Raw genomic sequence first — 20,850 nt, 5'->3', positions numbered from 1 at the left:
GCTTTCAGGCTTACAGCCTCTTCACTGAAATTGGTGTCCTTGGGTTGTACATCCCAAGGAAGCAGCAAGTGCTTGTTGATGATTCCTGGCTTCTCCCTGCTCTGACCTTGCAAGGTCTGGCCCTGCACCTTTATCTTAGAGGTGTCACTCAGGTTCATCCTCTGCAGAGGATCCTCAGTTTTGGCCTTGAATCCCTTTACCCATTACTCCTTGCACATTTCATCCCTGTGGTGTAGTGGTACCATTTTAAGTGACCCCTTGTTTTCCACAGGGAGAGATGTGTAGTCTAAACACTGCAGTGGCCAGAAAGCAGTTGAGAGCTTTCGTTCAGTTTTAAAGAGCTTTCAGTAAACCCAAGGTGGTTTTCAGTAATAGCTTTGCATTGCAATTACATCTTTCATGTATGTCATCCCTCAGAGAAACACATTTCATGTCCCTTACCCTGGAGAAACACTGAGAATGTTTTGAACATTGCCTTACCCATCTGACCTGTCAGCTTTCCTCCTGCTTACTCACTGAGGCAGGCTGGGGAGGGCTCTGAGGGACAGTGCTGTTGCTTGGTCCCTGCCCTATTGAGAATAGGGATTCTCTTAACTCTTTAATCTGTGAGGCTATGTTCTCTATGGGGTAGGCAGAACTTGTCTCCGGGGTTGAGTTACAGTGCTCAGGTTGTGCAGACAGAGATCTCTGTGAGATGCTGGCATCACATGGATCTGGGGTTTGGATCCTGGAGTTTCTTATTTGTGACTATTTGGGCATTTCTTTTTCAGTACTGTGTTCCAGTGCTTGTCTGTTAACACTGAGGCTTGTGAACTAAGGGTTTAGGTGCTTCTGTACATCATGGATCAGTAGTAGTGGAAAAGAATGTGGTGAGCTGAGTGGCATCAGGGCATCTGTGATGTCCATGTGTGCATCTTCTAACCCAGGTGTTTACTTCACCACCTTCTCCCAGCAGAAGGTCTCTGTGGCTCACCACACACCAGGTTCTCTGCTGTGATTTTTATGGGCACAGAGGGAAGAGGCACTGTTATTCATCAGCATTTCCAGCTCCTGCACTCCTCTTGCAAGGAGTCACTGGTCAAGGCCACCCAGTGATTCCTCTGGTCAAGCCTTTCCAGGGTGATGATTGTGGATGTGATGCTCCAAATCCACAGCTTGATTTCATCTCTCCGTGGCGCAGACCTGCTACGTGATGAGACAGATGTCTGTGTTCCTCTGAGCCTCCAAGCATGAAGTGCACAGCCAGCTCCCAGCCTGGAGTCGGACTGGCAGATCCAAGAGGGTTTGTGATAGAAATGCCCCTGAGGAGCACACAGAGGTCTCCTTCTGGAGAACAGACTTGTCCCTCTCCTCTGCCCTGGCTCTGCTGTTGTGGGGTAGCTGCCTGTTCCCTTGTTGGTGTCCCCAGGCACACTCGCAGCCCACTGTCCCCTGTCAGGGTAGCAGATGCCCAGGCAGTCCTCCTGGGTTGCAGCAGTTCATCTCACATCTGTGTGCCTGGGCTCCTCTGTGTGCCTGTTCCACATGGGGATACATGTGCTTTCCCAGCAATGAGGGACGTGTCCAAGGACAGCCAGGAAAAGAAGCTGATGAAGCTGCTGATGCCGAGATGCAGAGGTGATGGGCTGAAGAGAGTAGGGAGAGCTACACCCAGTCTCCTTCCTATGCACATCAATGCGGCTGTCCCGGCAGGGAGAGGTGAGGCAGGATCTGTTTTTACAGGGCAGTTACAGACAAGCTGTCTGCATGGCAAAACAAGTTCCTGTGCCAGGCACCAGTGATGGTGATGGGGAGATGCTGTGGAGGAGGTGAGAATTACACCTTCCAACTGGAGGAGAGAGGGACCCACCTGTGTTTGCAGGTCCTGTCCCCTCCAGTGCTGCTCACTTGGCTGTGCAGATGTTCAGCAGCTGTTTTCTCTTATTCTGAGATGAAATTGAGTGGACCTCAAGCCTCAGCCGTATGACCACAGTAGGAAGGTGGGCTGGTTTGTATGCAGCCATGGCCAGGATGCTGCCTTCTGTCGGGACCTGGCAGTCACACATCCCCCTTAGGTGGTGGATTGTTCACAGCTTGTTTGGTGAAGGTTTGTGGATGAGCTGCCTGAAGACTTGGGCTGTGTTCCTATGGTTGGACAGGAGCTGTGCTCATTGGGTACCCAGCTGATGATGGTTGGGCCAGGGCAAGTTTTTTGTTAGCACAGCCTTGGGCATGTTCACACCAGCTTAGCTGATGACTAAAATAGCAGTGAAAGGCTTAATCCTGTGCACCCTGTCAGCCTGCTTGTATAGACATAACTGGTGGCAGCTCCTGGAGCATGGCTTGAGCTCTTAATCAGTACGGGTGGGATTGAGCATGGTTTCTGTGGCATCTCCCCCTTCCACAGGTGGGACTCTGTACATTGACATGTTCCCTGAAGGTACATCACCCTGTGGATGGGATGGGAGTAATAGCAGGGGCAGTGATCAGGGATGGATCCAGCTCTCCCCATAGAGGGCCCTGTCACATCCCCACTAAGGGTGAGGGGTGCAGAGAAGCTGTGTGATAGGTGCTGGCATCTTGTGCTGGAGGCAGTCGTGGCCACTGAGCTCTCCAAGGGGTAAACCATAGGTCCTTCTGGAGCCCATTGCCCATCCTGAGGGACAGACAGGAGCATCACCCTACACATGGGCGCTGGGGACCGCAGTGACGTGCCTGGGGACCAGCCTGCCCTGGCATTGCTGGAGACCACAGTGATGAGCACTTGTCCTGCCTGCAGTTCCCCACCCTGCTCCCCGGCAGAGCTCAGGCAGGCTCTTGCCGTGTAGCTGTACCAACATGCAGCACACAGGCTGCCTCTCCCTGCTCCCCCCTTTCCCCTCGCCTCCCCCGTGCCGTATGTTCCGAAGCGCACTGCGTTTCCCAGCCCATGGATAACAAGCACGTACTCGGCCGCGCCGCTTTGATCTGGACCACGTCTCACAGTGCCTGTTGTGAGCCAGCTCACTGGGGTGCTGCCGGCATGAGCTGGGATGCACCGGGACCAGCGCGGCACTGCCGGGAGCCAGCACCCTCCAGTACAGCCGGGAGCAGAGATGGGGGGCACAGGGATGGGTGCCTGGGCTGGCGCGGCTCAGGGATACAGGGACCTGCACTGATGCTGATGGGTTTAAGTTTCTAAATGTCAGACTGTATCATTTATGCCTTCATTTTTCTTCTTTATTTCAGCCATTATACAACCAGCCTTCAGACACCAGGCAATACCATGAAAACATTAAAATGTAAGTACTTGGCAATAAAGGCTATTTTAAATGTCAGGTTGGGCATTAGGCTGGAGCGGGAGGGATGCTAGCTCGTTCCCAGACCCCGATTAAAGCTGCTGAGGAATTGCAAGCATCCCTTTAGAGCTGGTGTTTTACTGCTCTGGGTGCCTGACGCACAAAGCTGCTGTAAGAGCAGCTCAGGAGCCCAGCAGTTGGGAGCTGTAGCTTCAGATGGATGCTGAAGGTGCTGTTTGATGCGGGTCCTGGTCCATCTCTTGGTGTTCTCCCAGAGAGCACTCACCTTGGGTGCTTTATGCTGTGTTTTGTGCATACTGTTGTATAAATCAGCTGCTGGTGTGCATGTGTCTGTGTGTTTGCATGCAGGAAAGATGAGGTAAAGTGAAAAGTTGCAATTACAGTTAGATTTTCATGAAACACCTCTTGAATGTCTAATAACAACTGGTTGTGTCAAAGATACTCACCGAGACTCAGCAATCATCTAATTTGACTTATCACCTCAATACATGATTTAATCATCAACCTGCACTGAATAACCACAGTGACTTCCTGAGCATAGAAGAAATGCATCAGATAATGAGTAGCAGTAATTGTGATTATTGTTGGAAATCTGCATCATCAAACCAGATCTTGAAACTTTTATCTGCCTTTGAATGAACCAATGATTGCTCTGAGCTGTGTGCAGCGTGTCTGTTTTGGTTCAGGCTTGGTCAGCTGGTGATTATCATCTTTAATAACCTGTTAATAATCCTTTGCTCTTCACTGATGTGTTAACTGATGCCAGGGGATCATAGGGAAAGAGTTAATGTACCTCTGCGCTGCTGCAGGGGAGTGTGGTAGGTGCTGCTGGGGTTTGGGTGCTCTCCATCCCCATCTGGGCTGTGGGGAGGAGGGGTTGGTGACGTGACCCTGCTGCTCACTTGGTTCCTGCTCCACCCAAAGCTTCCTGTGTCATCCAGGCAATGCACTCGCTGTGAAACATTCATCACCCCAAACCTTCCAGTTCCTTCAGGGCTCCTTAGTGGATCCCTGAGCTCTCTTATTGCTGGTGCTGGGCATCCCCATTTAGGAACCCCAAACAGGAGGGTTCTGTTGGGGTACTCAGTGCTGGCCTGGATGCTGTGTGTAAAAGCAAGGTGCTGCTGTGCCATGTGCTTCTGGGGCAGGGCAGCATCACCTCCTGATGGCTGATGGGGAGGGCAAGCAGATGGAGAAATTGGTGGGAAATGATGGCTTTTTCCTGGAAATCCTGGTAGCTTTTTCCTTCCAGATGTTTCCTTCTGTTGCCAATGCATTTACTGCAGTCTTTTGAGTTTGGCAGACATTGCCCCAGGTCTTGGGCAAGGACACCCAGTAGGTGAGGCAGTGATGCCTGGCAGTGATGCCTGGCAGTGGGTCTGTGCTCCCTGCAACTGGCAGCTCCCTGCTTTTGAAGTCTTACTTTGCTGTGAGTTCGGGGTATTGATGGCTGATAAACCACCTCATACAGCTCCAGGGGCTGGCCCAAGGATGTGCTCTCCACATTGCTGCCTGTAAGTTACCCCCGGCACTGATGGTGTGTGGCAGTCACTATCTCTTAGGGTCCCTGACCCCCTTCTTCTCTTGAAGGGCTCCATGGCCATCACAAGTCAGGCACTGAAGGTGGCAGTTTCAAGCCAATTGCTGGTTTTGCCCTTGAAAGAATGAGTTAAAAGTAGATCCAAAGACTTCACCCACTCCCATTCCCCTGCCAATAGTTGTGGGTTTGGGATCACATTTTCCTGTGATTTAAATTATTTCCTGTTCTTGCTTGTTGCCTGAAAGACAGGCACAAAGAAGAGGGAACTGACTGCACAGGTCAGGAGCAAACCCCATCCAACTAGCTTCCCATGCCATCAGAGCAGGTACTCCTCTCCATTGCTTCATTTGTAGGCATCTATAGGGTTATCCTAACCCTGGACAGCGGTCAGCCCTCCCATGGAGCTATCATTGGTGGTGATAGAGCAGGAGAGGTTGGAGCAGGCAGGTTTGGGGTTAATGTTCACTGTGATTAATGCTGCAAAAAACTGGGAAGGAAACCACATGTTTTAATGAAAAGCCTCCATCTCCTCCTCGCAATTAGCTGCCTTCAGCTGGTTATTGATGCCAGCAGAGTGCCTGTGCAGATCTAGGTCAGCTAAAGGCCCTCGAGTGATCTGGGCTCCAGATGTTTGCTGCTTTGGACCATGGGCCTCTCTTGGAGGTCCTGGGGTCTGAAGTGCAGTGTGCTACTTGTTGATGGATGTGCAGAGAAGTTGGTGCGTCCTGTTCTCTCTGATGTTCCTGCTGCACATAAAAGGATGTTTGGATGCTTGGGAGGAAGATACAAAGTCAAGATTTCCAAGCAGGGACATTGAGCAAGAGAAGATGTTAAACTTTGGTGTTTTGACCAAGTCATGCTTGGATGTTCGTGACCTACAACTGCTCTGGGGGCTGCATTTGAAGATACTTTCTGTTCTCTCCTTGTTCATATGTTTGTGCCTTTCTGCTCTAGAAGAGCAGCTTTGCTCTGTAGCCTGAAGGTGGCTGTTTCAGCAGGAGATGGATAAATCCTCGCAGTGCTGGGAGGCATCAGCCAGATGCATTAGAACAGCAGGACAACTGCCAGGACACCACAGGTTGTATTTGCAGTTGGATGCAGGTTGTTCTGAGTGATTCCACCCTGTGCAGATTAGCGATGGTGAGCAAGCCTTTTGGCAGGTGGCTGGAAAACCATCCAGGTCATGATTCAGTCCCCAAAACCTCCCTGTATTCAGTGCTAAACAGCAACTGCTCCCACATGAAGCTGGTTTGCAGCCTCGTACCTGGGCCCAGGGGCATGGCCCGGCTGTCACCATTCACAAAGACCTTTCTTCTTCTCTCAAAGCACTTCCTGGGGTGGATTTCTTCCCTCAGCTGGGTGTGAGTGTCAGTGGGAAGGCATTTGAATATCACACAGCCAGAATTCCTCGATCTCTCCAGCGATGCTCTCCGCCTTGCAACACTAGTTTCATTCTTCCTGCTTGTTTGCTTTGCTTTTCAGCTGGGATGAGTCACTTATGCTAACAGAGCTGACTGGGGACTTACGGGGAGAGTTTCTACTCCCACTAAAGCGCTGCCTCTCTCTTACTTTCATGGAGGTTTATGGCCTGTCTCCTATTCAGTACAGTTAAAATTAATTTCATGCCCCAGTTCTTTCCAGTGTTTGCAGCTTCAAAAGCTTTTAAGTCCTATTTAGCTGCTTCTCTGTGCTCTGTTAGTGTCTGCTTGGGTCCCTTTGGCTCACCTGTGAGTGCAGGCTGTGAGCTAACATGGTTAATTTTGTATGCTACATCTGCCGCGTGAGCTCCAGCACCGCTCAGTGCTGTGTTCCAAAGACCTGACCTAGCTTTGATGGAAGCATGGCCTTTCTGTTTGAAATACCTGCTCTGTTGGAAGGAAAGTCTCTGCCACTCAATCCTCGAGGAAGAAGAGAGCAAGACAGCGTTTAGTGCCCTCGTTTTCATAGGGATGGGGTGAGCTTTGCCCCCATAGCTAGCTTGGATCTTCCTTTTGGCTTTCTAATGGACCGAGTTCCTTCAAGCCCCAAACACAACTGGAGGCCACTTAAATGATTCTGCATCACCCGAGGAAGATGCAAAGACCCTTTGCTGAAGCACAGCAGCAAATGCAGAGGATGCTTGTGCACCACTTAAGCACCAGTTCATCTGCTCTGGGTCTCTTATTTCAGTGTTTTGCCAGCTGGATGTACAAGGATGAAAGCTGCTCTTCTGCCCTGCCGTGGCAGTGATTGTATGTGTTCTCCAGGCTGCTGGCACCAGAGATAGGAACCTCCTTTCCTCGCAGTGTTTGAGAAATGACAAGATGCTGTTCGCATGAGCAGGATCAATTACCTGCTGCCTACCTGTCTGTGCTCCAAGGGGGCCTTCATCTCTCCAGCAGGAGATTCCTACTCGGTCAGCCATGAAAAGCAGCTTGGTAGGACTCTCCTCCCCCCTTTGCTGAAGCAGTCAGCCTTAAATCAGAACTGTGGGATTGGTGTTTGAAAGCGAAATGTGAGCTTCTGAGCCTTGACAAAGCACAGGGAAGGAACACTGAAAGCCCAGGGTAAGTACGTGCAAGGTGCTGTTCACAGGGCTTGCTTTAAACCTTTACTTCCTGAGCTGCTTGCTTTAACACTGCAATTCAGAGATGTTGGGGTGAAACCAGGCTGCATCCCCCTCGAGATGCCTTGAGGGTGTTGGAGAACCAGGGTCTGAGGGTACAGTTAGAACAGATCAAGTGCTTGGTGTGATTTGCTTTCTGGTGTGTCCCCATCCAGCAGCAGTGAAGCTGTGTGCACTGCTCACGTTGGCACATCCTGGTTGCCCTCTGCAGCTGATGGCTTTTGGTTTGGGGGTGGATAAGGAGACTTTACAGTATAAAAGTCTGAAATTCCAGAGGTTTAGGGGCTTCTGAGTATGTTTTTCATCTCAATATCCTCCCGTTACCCTTCTCCCCAAAGAGCAGAGCAGCTCCAGCTTTCCAAATCACTTGTCACTCTGGAAAATCTAAGTGATCTTTCCATTACTGGCTGTTTAGGGGTTTTAGTAGCGCTGTATTGCCTCTAAATTCATAGTTGAAGCCTGACATGTAGCACAAATGCTCTTCCAAACCCTGTCATTATTAATGCATTCTCTTTCGGGTCTTTTTATTAGTGCTTGTAGACATTTTCCTCATTAGAAATTCACCTAGCAGCTCCCCGCTCATCTCATTCAAGGTTTCTCATCTCTTTTATTCTCTGTTGGCATGCACCAGGGCAGAAGTATTACCTTGTGATGAATTACTAAATGATGGAGACACACACTGCAACCTTCTGCTGCCTTCTCTTGCCAGTAAAAAGCCAAGTACTGTTGCTTGGGTGGGCTGCCTTGCACTTGGGTTTGCAGTGTCAGCTTGGGCTCCGAGGGAAGACAAAGGTGGCTGACCAAGTGCAGAAGCACTTGGACTTGTCTTGGTCCTAACCCCATAGTGTTAAAGGGGATGGGCATTGATTTCCAATCTCATGTTAAGGACTGTGGAACTGCTGCCCAAGGGCCTCGCTTGAGCAGCTCAGGAGCATCTTCCCAAGGAGGTGGCACCATGGGGACTTGCATGGGCTGTGCTGTGGGTCAGGCTCTGGTGGCAAAGCACCCGTGTTTGCTGAGACATCTCCTCCTTGGGGCATCTCATTGGCCTCAGCGTGTGAGCCACCAGGTGAATTAACCATGCAAATTAGTTACATGAATTATGATTATTATTAATGAGTTATAGTGATGGCTTAGAGTGTATTTTGGACCTGCAGAGGACATGATTTGAGAAGCTGGGAGACCTCCAATGGCTTCTTTCTCTTTGGGTGTTGTTTCTGGGCACAAACAGCCCGCCTGCCTGTACATCCAGGGTTACAGCCCTTAGCCGCTCTGCTCTCCCAGGCATTAATGGTGCTGGGGGTTTAGTCCATCCCAGCGAGGTCTCTGGGGTGAATCAGCTGAAGATCTGCTTTGGTTTTCATCCTTTCTGACTGTTGCAGGGACACTGCTCCCAACAGCCGCTGTCCCAGGCTGTGCCTGCTCGGGGTCAGTAGGTTACAGTGTGTTACCAGCTGGAGCTGTGTGCTCCAGCCATTCCAGAGCAAGCAGATGAATGAGTGCGATGACCCGTGAGCAGCGTGACCTGCTCCCTGCCCTCTCTGCAGGGTGTCCTGCAGCCAAGAGGTGGGATGGGATCAGTGACTGCCCAGAGCTGTGTCTTGGGATCCTGGCGTCGGGAATGGGCACACTGGAGGTGACACAACCACTTCTGTACCCGCTCCATTGCCTCTTGTTTCACCTTGAGTGTTCTCCTCGTGTCCCTTGGTTTGCAGCTCTCCTGTCTCTCAGCAGTGCTTTGTTTGGCTGGAGTTGCAGGAGGCTCCTCTGTCTCCGACCCTCGCCTGGTGATCCATCTTGCTGTACAATGGCTTTGCCAGCTGCTCGCTGCCTCCTTCCCCACCGCTCTTCCCAGGCTTGATCCCTGCTTTGTTTGCACTGGCTGCCTGATGAAAGCCGGTCTGTGTAATGAAATACCCCTGATCAGTTCTCATCAAATAGCAAACTTCCTTTCATCTCGCCTTGCCCCGGCTGAAGGTCTCTGCAGGCAGGCTCAGCCAGGTGTGCATCGGCCCTTTGTACCCTTGGGAACCGTATCCCAGGGCTCTGGCAGTGTCCACACGTGTGCAGGCACCGCATCCTCTGGAGAGCACAGCCAAGTGGTTTGTGTGGACCCCAGCCAAGTAGCTCAGAAGTCACAGTTAATGGTTCTCCCCTTGTGAAAGCCAAAACACAAACCCAACCTCGTGCCGAGCCGGTTGAGGTGGCAGCAGCTGCTCCCACGGGGCTCCCATTGCTCCCAGTGGGAGATGTGTTTCCCCATGGCTCTGAGAACCACGCTCAGGTGTGGGGCTCACGGGTTAGGGTTGTGCAAGGATGGAAAGCTCTTGCAGCATCACACCCCACATTATAGGTAGTGTTTGAATCCTGCTTCCTGCGCTGGTGGGATTGGTTTACCTGGGTTGATCCCTGTTTCCTCCTCCTGCCTGTCAGTGCCTGTGGGGAAGTGCTGGGTGCTTGTGGGGCTGCCCCAGCCTCCCCACGTGAGTTGTGCCCCATTTCTGATGGTCCCTGGTACTGAGGCTCTTGCTGCACTTGTCCAGTGGGGACCTGATGCTGTTCAGAGCCTTTGACATCACAGACTCTAAATGGGACCCTGATGTGGGGAAAACCACATGTCCCTGGGTCCATTTTGGGCTCTGTGCCTGGGGTCTGCAGAGGCTCACAAGGCCAGTGGTGGTCTGGAGAAGCTGTGGTGGTTTGTGTGACCCACACTGGCTGTTCTACACTTCCCTGCAGAGAAGGTGCAGGAAAAGCTCCTGTGGTGACCAGAGGGCTGGAATAGCTTTTGTCATGGGGAGTGTAACTAGATGTGGTGTCCTGGCCTTCAGAGGGAAGGTTGGACTGGGGCTGCGATGCAGCAGGCAAGTGGGAAATACATATGGACCATGTCATTGCAGTACTGTGTGAAACTGAGCCCCCCAGAAAGGCCTTTCCCCATAGGAGCAGAGGGAGCTGAGGAGCCCAGGGCAGGAATGCAGATGATTTCAGGTGCATTGTTGATGACGGGGATGGGAATGAGCCGTCTGGCAGGCTCCGTGGCTCACTGCAGCCACCCCAGCCTGCCTGAGCATCACACAGAGCCCGCATGTCCTGACCCGGCGCAGGGATGTGCCAGCCCAGCAATACTTCTGACTGTCCACAAGAGTCACTGTTGCTTTGTCTAAGGAGCCTCCCTCCATCCCTCCTGCCTATGAACTGCCTCTTCCTCACCCTGTGATGGTCTCCATCCATGCAGAGCAGCATTGCAGGCGAGGATGAAGGCTGCTGAGGAGGACGATGGAGGGAGGTTGATATGCTGCAGAGTGACCTTTCCCATGTGCTCTTCCCCACGGGTTATTGCTGTGCAGGACTCCAGCAGACAGCCCTTACCTTCCCTGTAAGGCTCTTTGATGTGCTCAGGGAGCACAGCGTGTGCTTTGGAGACCGCTGGCCCGAATTAACCTCTCTGCAAATGGTTTCCAAGTAACAGCAATACATGCAGCAAGATAAACTGCGAAGCCGGTTTATATTTACCAGATTGTGTTAACCTTTGAGAGACTGACCTTAGCAAAAAGCAACAACCAACAAACCCCAAAGATAAAGTGGCAGAAACATTTAGGGCACGAGGGGGGTTGTTGTTGTTTTTAATGCTTTCGCTCTCTGATTACTTCAGCCTTGGTGCTGGTAAACATAAACCTGCTTTCAAGGCAGTCCTGATTTCGCAGCTGTGGAGCCATTAAATCTTTGCCTGTATTAGCACTTTCAAGGTCAGCCCTGATGCAGAACTCGAGGCAGCCCATCAGCTGTGTGAGAGATGCTAATTGTCTTCATCTACTCTCCTGGTTCCTGCTAACCCCCCCTTGCTGCTGTGTGTCACCCAGGCTGAGGTAGGGAGGACAGGGCTTGATTTATCTGTGCTGGCCCCAGCTATGACCCTTTGGTGGGGGCTGTCCCACACATGAGCATCGTGTGTGGCTTGATGCTTGAGTCCTGGAGCAGAAAACCTTTGTGGCTCCAGCTCTGCTCTGCAGGAGGCATCAGCCCCATCACTTGGCTGTGCCTTCTGCTGGTGCTGCTTGGAAGTGGGAGTAGGTCGAGGGCTGAGAGGCTTGAGCTGGGGATCCTGGAGTCTGTTTCTAGCTGGTAGCTGGTGTTTTCCATCTGTTATGAGTGCCACTTGCTAGTGCTGCCTTGGAAGGTCTGGGTTTGCACCAAGGCACTGAAGTGAAGTCAAAGGGAATGAAGATGTGCAGCTCAGGCAGTGGTCAGTGGCTTTGTGTGTATCCCACACCTCTGGTGACTAATGAAGAGGGGAAGACAGAAGTTCCAAAATCCATATGGTTCTGTTAAGAACAAGAGTTAAGCCTCATGTGTTTCCTCCTTGATAAACAAAGAATTGTGATGCTGTCTGTGATGTTCTCCATCCCCAAATCTATCCAGCGCTGCCCCCAGTCCTCTCTCTAAGAGCCTCTGTCCCTTCCCAACCTTGCTGCTGCTGAGGTTTAGGGATTTATGGGGGAAGAGAGTGTTTTCTCCCTTCCCCATTAGCCAGGCAGGGAGGGGAATGAGGAAGGAGCAGGGATGTCTTTTCCTTCTGCTAAACCCTGCAGAACGTGCCTGCATGAGACTGTTAAGCTCCTGCTCAGTAATTACACACTGCAGCTCGGCCTTTAATCGGGATAAGAGACTTACGGAAACTCCTCTGCCCCTGGTCTCTACCTTTTACCTAGAGATTTTATGGCTGTGGATAATAGCAACAGGAACAGCGGCAGGAGATCAGCTCTAGGGTTTGTGTTAGGCTCGGGGTGCTCATGCAGCCTTCCCAGCTCCCTGCTGCTGTGATGCTGCTTCTCCCTGAACGATTATGTCGTGCTGTCTATAGAAAGAAGGAACCAGGGGTGTCTGGGCAGACGCTGGGTTGGTTGTGGTTGCAGTGGCCAGTTTCTCTCTTGAGGTCCTCATTCTGCAAGTGGCTGGTTTGTTTGCAGTGGTGTTAGGCACAGCTCCAAGCCAGCAAGAGGTTAGGAGATATGTGATGCAAGCCCTGCTGCAATCCTGCCTCCTTATCAGCACCTCGGAGCCGCCAGGGTGAATGACCCCTTCTGTGTGTGTGTACTGACAGCTCCATCACTGCTGGCCCTGAGGACTGGGGCACAGGGTGGCCTCTCATTTGGGGAGCCACCTCCTGCCATGCAAAGCTTGGCCTTGGCTCCCCAGCTCTTGGGACCCCATTGGGTTTTGCACATCAAAATGTGAAATTAGGCAAGAAACAGCCTGATAAATACAGCACATGGTAAAGCTCTGCAGAACTGGGAGCGTATGGATGTAATGCTCAACTTCAGTCCTGATGTTACCAACAGATGTGGGTGAAGTCCCTTTACCACAGATGTGGGTGAGGTCCCCACACAACCACATTTGCTGCTCTGAAGTTGCTGCAGTTCCAAGTTCAGGTGGAAAGCTGCACTGCGAGCTCCCTTGGGAGTGGGGAGAGCCAGGCTTTGGGTTTGAGCTGCCTCATTAATCAGTTCTCATCTCTTTACAGAAACCAGGCAATGCGGAAGAAGTTAATCTTGTACTTCAAGAGGAGAAATCATGCTCGCAAGCAGTGGGTAAGTGATTCCCTTGGACTTTACGTGTAGTAAGCAATGTAATTTATTACGTGAGAAAGAAGAGGACGTTTCCCAGCAGAGAGGTGCTGGAGCTCAGTGCTTTGCTTGTTGCATTGCTGTGGCATCTCTTATGCTTAAAATAACTTGGACAAAGGAGAGGTGCCTGCTCCTGCTGCAGGCAGCACCTCCCTCCCTGCAGAGACAACACTTGGGGTTGGCTTAATCACAGCGAGCCCTTCATTGATCTCTGAGAGCCTGTTCATAACGTAAATGTCTATTTTGTGAGTAATTGAACCCAAAGTGAGGTGTGAAACAAGCTGACTCTGCTTCCAGTAAATGGTCTGAAGGCTGATGTGACTGTTTGCAGCTGACCACAGGGCAATGTTCTAGGAATCTGTGGTTTAACACAAAACTCCAGCTCTGTGCCAGTTTGTTTCTAGGCGGCTTTGCCTGCAGGATAGTTCCAGCATCCTTCAAGAAGATGGATCTTGGTTAAGTAAGGGGTAAGGTGGCGTTGAGACTTCAAATGAGACTTCAAAGGCATTTCTTGCAAGTGCCTGGTAAATAGAGGAGAAAGTTCAAGTGGGATTTACAGAATTATACATTTTTGTTGCCTTCAGTAGTTGCCGGCAGGAGCTGAGAGGCAAAACCAGTGCAGAAGGGGAAATAGAACCCCAGACTGGTTTGGGTTGGAAGGGACCTTAAAGCTCACCCAGCTCCAACCCCTGCCACGGGCTGGGACCCCTTCCACTGGAGCAGCTGCTCCAAGCCCCTGTGTCCAACCTGGCCTTGAGCACTGCCAGGGATGGGGCAGCCACAGCTTCTCTGGCCAGAAGCAACCAAATGCCAAAAGCAACCAATGGCCCCACCAGGAAGGTGGATTTTTCCATGAAGGGTGATTCAGCTCAACAAAGGGCTTCATGTTTTACATGGAAGATGCAAATACTGGATCCTGCCTCAGTCTCACTGCTCTGGGGCAGGCTCAGGCGCTGGTGTTGCCGGTGGTGCAGGTCAATGGCTTCAGTGCTGGGTTTGGACACAAGTGCTCTGGCTTGGAGGAATTGCTGGAAAAATTCAGAATAATAAGCCTGGGAAGTGGTTTGAAGGCCCTGCCTTTAAAAGTAGCTTTCAGTGCTGACATTTCTGAGCCAGCAATCACATTATTGTCTTATTTATGGTGAAAAAGGCATGTTCCTTTCCTTTCCCATGCTTCATTCCCCCCCATTTTATAGCAATCTTCCAAAAGCCACAGATCCTGCATTCCAAAGGCTTGGTTGCATCTCCCGTATGTGTCCAAATCCATGATAAAGCTTCTCCCAGGTTTCTAGCAAGGGGCTACAGGTCTCGATGCAGCGTGGGCATGGGTGCTGCTCAGGTCACCTCACCACTGCTGAGGACTGCTGGGGGAAGCGGATTGATACTCCCTTCCTCAAAGCAGGGATTGTAAAGCACCGTGTGGCTTTAGTGGAACCCAAAGGGAAGTGCCCAGGAGCTGCTTTCTGGTGGAAACAGCCTGTTACTGCTCTAAATCTGGAGCGAGTCCTTCTGTTGTGAATATCAAGGAGCTGGGGGAAAGGGTTTAATGAGGAGCACGGTTCCTAAAATACGGCGTGCACTGAAGTCACTGCCATGTAAAATAGGTGCCTTTCTGCCAACCAGTTTATTCCGTGTCCTTGAAAGGGGATTTTTCAGTTTAGGGAAGCATTTTGCCTATTCTACAAAACAGGCAACATACGGTTGCTGAATTTGCAAAGTGAATGCATTTGCTGATTCTGTTTGCAAAATGGGTTTGCTTAGCTATTTTTCTGCCTGTTTTGTAGCAGAGCCTATTTTTAGCAAAGCCCATCTACGTGCCAGTGTTTCTTTCTGGCTCTTTTGCTTTCTGGGGTGTTATCACTGCCCAGGGCTGGCTGGAGCAGGGTCAGAGCTTGGTCTCAATAGGGCTGAGAGCCCCACAGAGGATGTGCAGAGCTTCCTCCTGCCTCCACCGAGGTGGGCTGATGGAACTGCCATCAGAGAGGTGATGCTGCAGAGAGAGAAGGCTAAATGGTGGTGTTCTGAGTGTAAGGCGTTTATCTCCATCAGCCAGGGAATGAAAACCGTGGGGCTTGTATAGGGATTGGCCTGGTTCCTCCTGTTACCTTCACTCTTCCCTCCTCTCCGTTCCCTGGAGCTGTGAGAGCGTGGGCTGCGGGAGGGCTCGGGCTTGGCACAGCCTACAAACTGCCTTCAGCTGCTATGGCAGCGTTACTATTCATCCATTTTTAGACACGCATGTCAAGTCCGATTTGGCTTGCCATCACTCACTGGTGTGATTGAGAGGCTGATGGGCTGCTGAGCCCAGCTGGGAAGGGGGGCAGAGGAAGCACTGATGCTAAAAGCCAGCACAGATGATTGCTCAGGAATGGACACGCTCACTTAAGGTTGCTCAGAGGATGCTTAAAGAAGAAGGAATAGACTCCTGAAGTGCCTGACCAGGAGCTTCTCCTGGTGATTGAGCTGTGAGGATCTGGGGAACGCACAGTGCTCTAAGGTGCCTGTAATCTTGGCTTTCAAACGATGGGAAAAGGTTGCAGAGAGCCTGTATCCCACCTGGACCAGACAGCGCTAGACAGGGATGCTGCAGCCCAGCAGTTTGAAGCTGGTGTGGCAGGGAAGATCTCTTTGCCCCACGTGGGAAAGGCCTTTAAGGAAGCAGATATGAGCCAGAAGTGCTCAGCGGGTCCATAACAAAGCCATGCTCTGCAGGGTGAGCTGTGTGAGTGGGGGAGCTTTGCTCCTGCCCACCCTGCTGCCGGGGAGGTCAGCAGCATGACATTGGTGTTGCTTTTCCTATCTGCAAATATGAGTTCCTTGAAAGAGGAATTCTGCATTGAGCTGTCCCAGAGAGTGCAGGAAAGGAAGGAACAGAACCGTCAGTGCAGCAGCCCAGCGGCTGCGCCAAGTGGCAGTGATGTGGGACCCAGCACCAGCTCATTCCCATGAGGAGCAAAAGACCTTCCAAAGCCTCAGAGCTTCCCACCAGGCCCAGCCCTCCTTGTGCTGGGCTGTCCCCATGGGCTGGCACACAGCACCAGCACCCGCTGCATCCCACCACTGAGCCTTCCTAAACTTTGCAGGGTATTTTTAGCCCCTTCCAAATGCGATGCTCTGAAAGCAGGAGGCTGGAGCAGATTTGCTGGCAGGGTGGGAGCTCTTGTGTTCAGGGGGCTGAGAGCATCACTTGGGGAGGGGTAGGAATGCAGCAGCTGGGACTGCTCCAAGCTGTTGGCATTACCTATAGCGTGAGATTTCCCTTGGTGGCATTTAGGGCAGTTTTATTCTTGTTCTCATTCCTCACTTTCATTTTCTGGCTGTTTCCCTCAGCTCCTCTAGCCAAAACCCAAGCGTCTCCTGTGCACACGTGTGGGGCAGGAAAGTCTCTGGCTCTGGATGCACAAATGGGAGTTAGTTTATTTGAGGCAGGGATGTTAGTCTGCATCAGGTTTAGGGTTCGAGGAGCTTTGTCCAGCCCACGTTGTTGTTGAGGTGCCTCCAAAGGGCCATGGGGATCACAGGATGTGTTGCTGTGCTTCGGTTATTGCCTGGTGCAGTGCCGGTGCTGAGCTGCCTGTTCTGGAAAGCAGAAGGGGGCGGGTGGGAGGTGACCTGGGGCTTGCACTGATGGTTTTGCAGTGACATCTGCTTTCACTTCCTGATCTGGGGCCTACAGAGCATGTGTTTCACTCAGAATGAAACCCTAAAACCCCCTCTGGTCACCCAGCTGCCTTCACTGAGGATGGACACACTCTGTCACCGCTGCCTCCTTGGTGTGGACCTTGCCAGCATGTGGGCATTCTCCTCTAGGAAGAGTGGCCATAGGAGGGAGCAGCAGTTGGAGGCTGGTATGGGGAGGTGTTTAAAGTGATATTTCAATGTCATGGTTATCGGGCCAGTCCTGTAAATATGAGGGAGAAGTGCAATGCTGGACCAGGAGAATGTCCTCCAGAAGGACCTGGCATCAAAACCCCATGCAGAGCCTGGGTTTGCCATCAGTGGGGATGTGCTTATCCTGCTCCTGGGCCTAAAAGCAGGAGCAGCAGCTGGAGAAATGCTCCTGCTTTCCAGGGTGGTGGAGGAGCCGGTGGCATCACCACACTGCATGAGGGTCCTGGCTCACCAGAGCTGTTGGGGCTGGAAGGGAGAAGCCTTGTGGGTACCTGGTGGTTTTGAGCATTCACCTGGGGTTTGATCACAGAGCCTGGAGCATGTCCCAATGAACCATATTCCTTTGGGTACCATGACTCACGCTCAGGCTGAGCAGCCTTCGAGGGACAGCCCTGCAGGAGCTGCCCTTCCCAGGCAGTGTCCTGAGCTCCCCCTCTCCCTCTGCCTTCAGGAACAGAAGTTCTGCCAGCGTTATGACCAGCTGATGGAGGCCTGGGAGAAGAAAGTGGAGCGCATTGAGAACAACCCCCGGCGCCGTGCCAAGGAGAGCAAAGTACGGGAATACTATGAGAAGCAATTCCCGGAGATCCGGAAGCAGCGGGAACTGCAAGAGCGCATGCAGAGGTTAGAGGAGAAGCGGTAGGAAGGGGCTGAGCTGGTATCAGACAGCCTTTCTCTTTTCTATGGGATGGGCATGGGGTTTGTGTGCGGGAGGAGCGGGATGGGGTGGCTGTCAGGGCTGTTTCTCCCTGTCTGGTCAGAGCAGAAGCTTCACTGCTTCGTCCCCAGGATGGCTCAGAACAGGGCCAAAAGAGAAGGAGAAATGTCAGGAATGTGGTTGCCTGAGTCCCCTGTGCTGCTGACCCCCAGGCTGGCCACACTGGAGCAAGGGGCGGCTCTCTTGTGTTAGCACCTGGCTAGAACGGTGCTAGCTATTGCCATAGTGTTAGGCCCAAACTAAGATGTACGAGACTTGCAGATGCATTTGGTCATGTTGATGATTAAATACACGCATATGCTTTGATCAGAGCATGGGCAGGGATAAGGAATGTGCAGAAGTTATAGGAATGGCTACAGATGATGGGAAGGGGGCAGGATGTCCTCTGTCTCTCCCATCCCCTGTCCGGTGTTTCCTCCTCATTGGAAGCACAATTTGAGGTCACATTATTTTGTGCCAGGAGCAGACATGAATCCATGATCTGCTGAAAACTCTTCATCCTTCCCATTCCAGTCCCAGGATCTTGCCCAGGGACAGCAGATGTGTGCAGAACCCAAACCCCCTCTGCCAGCACCTCACCTGATGCCCACTAACAGCGAGATGGGTCCAGGCTTCCTAATAGTGGCTTTATTTTGTCTTAAAGAGACAGGGAGAAATGGTACTGAGGAAGAAATGTGTTCATTTGTTACCTGCTTAATAAGAGACGTTTTAGTTCATGGGACATGTGGCTGTTACATTGAATGATGTTGGGGGGTGTCAGTGGCTGGTTTTGATGTAAAAGTTCCCACAGCATTTGCAAACCAGATTGCAGTGGCATCAGTGCTAATGGCTAACGCTGCTAACGCTGATGCCACTGTTGCTGTGGTTCGATGAGCAGGATAAAATATGGGGAAGTGTATGGCTGGGTATGAAATGTCCTTCCGTTGTAGCATTCCAGGAGGTCAGCACAGGTAAGGAAGGTGGTTTGAGGCTCTTGTCCTGTGAGCCCTGAACCTGGGGATCCCAGGGAACAGTGCTGTGGGGCTTCAGCAGGCACCATTCCTGCAGCATGGGATGAGGTGGTGTGGATGGGGTGTTGGATATGGCCATGATGGAGGTCAGCAAGGAGGACAACAGAGCCATTGGGTTGTCACCAGTGTGTTTTGCTGCTCATGAAATGGAGCCTCAGTGTGTGAGTGTTTCACTGCCCTTTCCCAGCAGGGTAGGACAGAGGGGCAGCAGTGGGCTCTCCATGTCAGCTGCACGCAGCGAGCACGAGGTGTCAGAAATCATCGACGGGCTCTCAGAGCAAGAGGTGAGACCAGGTTGTCCTTTCTCCTCCTCTTCACTCCTCACCCCACTCTGAAGACACGAGCGCACTGCCAGCTCCCATGGGGAAATCAGATACAAATCCCACTAAGCTCAGGCCACGCTGAGGTTGGGGAGATGCCATGATGCCTAATAGGCTTTCTGGACAGGATCCAAAGTGAGGTGTTCGTTTAATACCCAGCAGCATCTTTCCAGCCACCCAAGACAGGTTACAGGGCTGTGCAATGGTTCTGCAGGACCAAAACAGGGAGCAAAGCATCCCAGGAGCTGGTGGTCAGGATTTGTCAGCATTAAACTGCCTCTTTGGGACCTGAAACCTCAGGATGCTGCTCATCCTGGGTAGCACCCCACATTCACCTCCTGGCCATTGGTTTAAACTGGAACTGGAGGTGGAAGGGGAAGGAAGGGAGCCAGCACCCTGGCTGCCGGGTGGAGGGGTTGTTCTGTTTCGTTTCATTTTGTTTTGAATGGGCTGTGTGGCTCCACACAGGGGAATCCTATGGAATGAAGGGTTTGTACGTGAGCCAGTTGGCCCACATCTTCTGGGAGTGCTCCATTCATCTTGAAACATCCCCGTGACCTTGGCTTCGTTTGGATCTGGTTTCACAAGGGTTCCACTCTCTTGGCACGGCAGCGAACTGCAGTGAATGGATTGCATTTGGGAGGGGAGAGCAGCCATTGCCCAGCAATAGCTGAGATGTTTGCAGGCTGTGCACCCTGGTCGCTCCCTGCCCTGGTTCCTGGGCAGTTTGCTGTTAGCCAGTGAAGGCAATGACCTGGAGAACATGGATCTCGGAAGCAGAGAGACATTTCACAGCTCTGCAGAGGTCATGGCCAAGAGGAGTGTTAGAGGATTGCCTCCAGCCTCCTCACAGTGAGTGTGCTGCTGAACAGCACGCTGACAGCATTCTGCTGAGCACAAGGCACTGCTGTGCTTGTCTCAGAGGAGCTTCCAGCCCTTCCATAGGGGTGGAAGGAGCAGGGAGGTGAGAGCATCACTGGTGGCAGAGGCCAGCTCTCTGCCCCAGCACACTGCTGGAGAGGAGTGAGGTCTGGCTGCCTGCTGCAGGCACTGCTGCTGCCTGCTGCCTCTGCCTGCCCTGGCTTTCTCCTTCTGGTTGGGGCTCTCTATGGCTGCCAGGGCAATGCTCTGGCTGCAAGCTGTCCTGACCTCCCACAATGACACCCCCAGGGCATCTGAGCAGATGGTTGCTCAATGGGAGGCGTCCCAGTGAGGATGAGGAACGTGATGGGATGAGTGGAAGCATTCCTGTGTGTGCAGAGCTGTGTTTTAGGAAGAGGAGGATGGGTCTGATCAGTCACAGCAGGGAAGCAGAGTGGTGCTGGGCAGGCCTGGTTGTGGGAAGGATTGGACATTACTGTTCTCCTGTAATTTAACATAACAGCACTTGAGACCTGGCCCTCCTGGGTTAAAGGTTGGAATTTATGTCTGGCCAGTGCCATTGTAGGTGACAGGACTCAAAGGGATGCTGCTGCTAGCAAAGAGGGTGGTCAGAGCATCCCCCTGTGCCAGGGGACCAGCTGAAGGGATAGTCCCAGTGTTCAGGCAGGGGACAGCAGAAATGAGACATCATATTGGCCACTCTGTTGCAAATACTTAAGGAAACCAGTGTGCCCAGTCTGCCCTGTCCTGGTGTGCAGCCAGGGCTCTGGATGAACTCTGTGCTTGAATAGGATGGAATAAAGGCGTTAAGTTACGTCCCAGGGTGTTGCAGTAAGAGGAAAGACAGGAATGATGGCCCTGTTACAGTGACATTTGAACCCTCCTGGAACAGTATTAGGTTTTGTGTGGAAGGGAAACACTACATCTCCCTCTGTCCTTCCTTTCAATAGACTCTGAGAGCTGACCTGCTTCCCTGGGA

The 20,850-nt window shown here is 52.0% G+C and overlaps 1 protein-coding gene across 10 annotated transcripts in view; it reads left to right on the top strand.

The window, feature by feature from the left end:
- The window catches only part of NCOR2 (nuclear receptor corepressor 2), a 218,771-nt gene that overhangs the window by 122,155 nt on the left and 75,766 nt on the right, over positions 1-20,850 (top strand). For 5 of the 10 annotated variants that reach the window (XM_034068502.1, XM_034068501.1, XM_034068495.1 and 2 more), the window contains 4 exons: positions 3,208-3,260; positions 12,948-13,014; positions 17,393-17,580; positions 18,857-18,953. In XM_034068502.1, the coding sequence (XP_033924393.1) occupies positions 3,208-3,260; positions 12,948-13,014; positions 17,393-17,580; positions 18,857-18,953 (405 nt within the window). The remainder of the gene's footprint in view (positions 1-3,207; positions 3,261-12,947; positions 13,015-17,392; positions 17,581-18,856; positions 18,954-20,850) is intronic. The other 5 variants (XM_034068507.1, XM_034068499.1, XM_034068506.1 and 2 more) reach the window with 3 other exon arrangements.

This window comes from Melopsittacus undulatus, chromosome 12 (genome assembly GCF_012275295.1).
Source record: "Melopsittacus undulatus isolate bMelUnd1 chromosome 12, bMelUnd1.mat.Z, whole genome shotgun sequence".
NCBI classification, from domain to species: Eukaryota; Metazoa; Chordata; class Aves; order Psittaciformes; family Psittaculidae; genus Melopsittacus; species Melopsittacus undulatus.
This window is presented reverse-complemented; position numbering and strand designations above follow the sequence as displayed.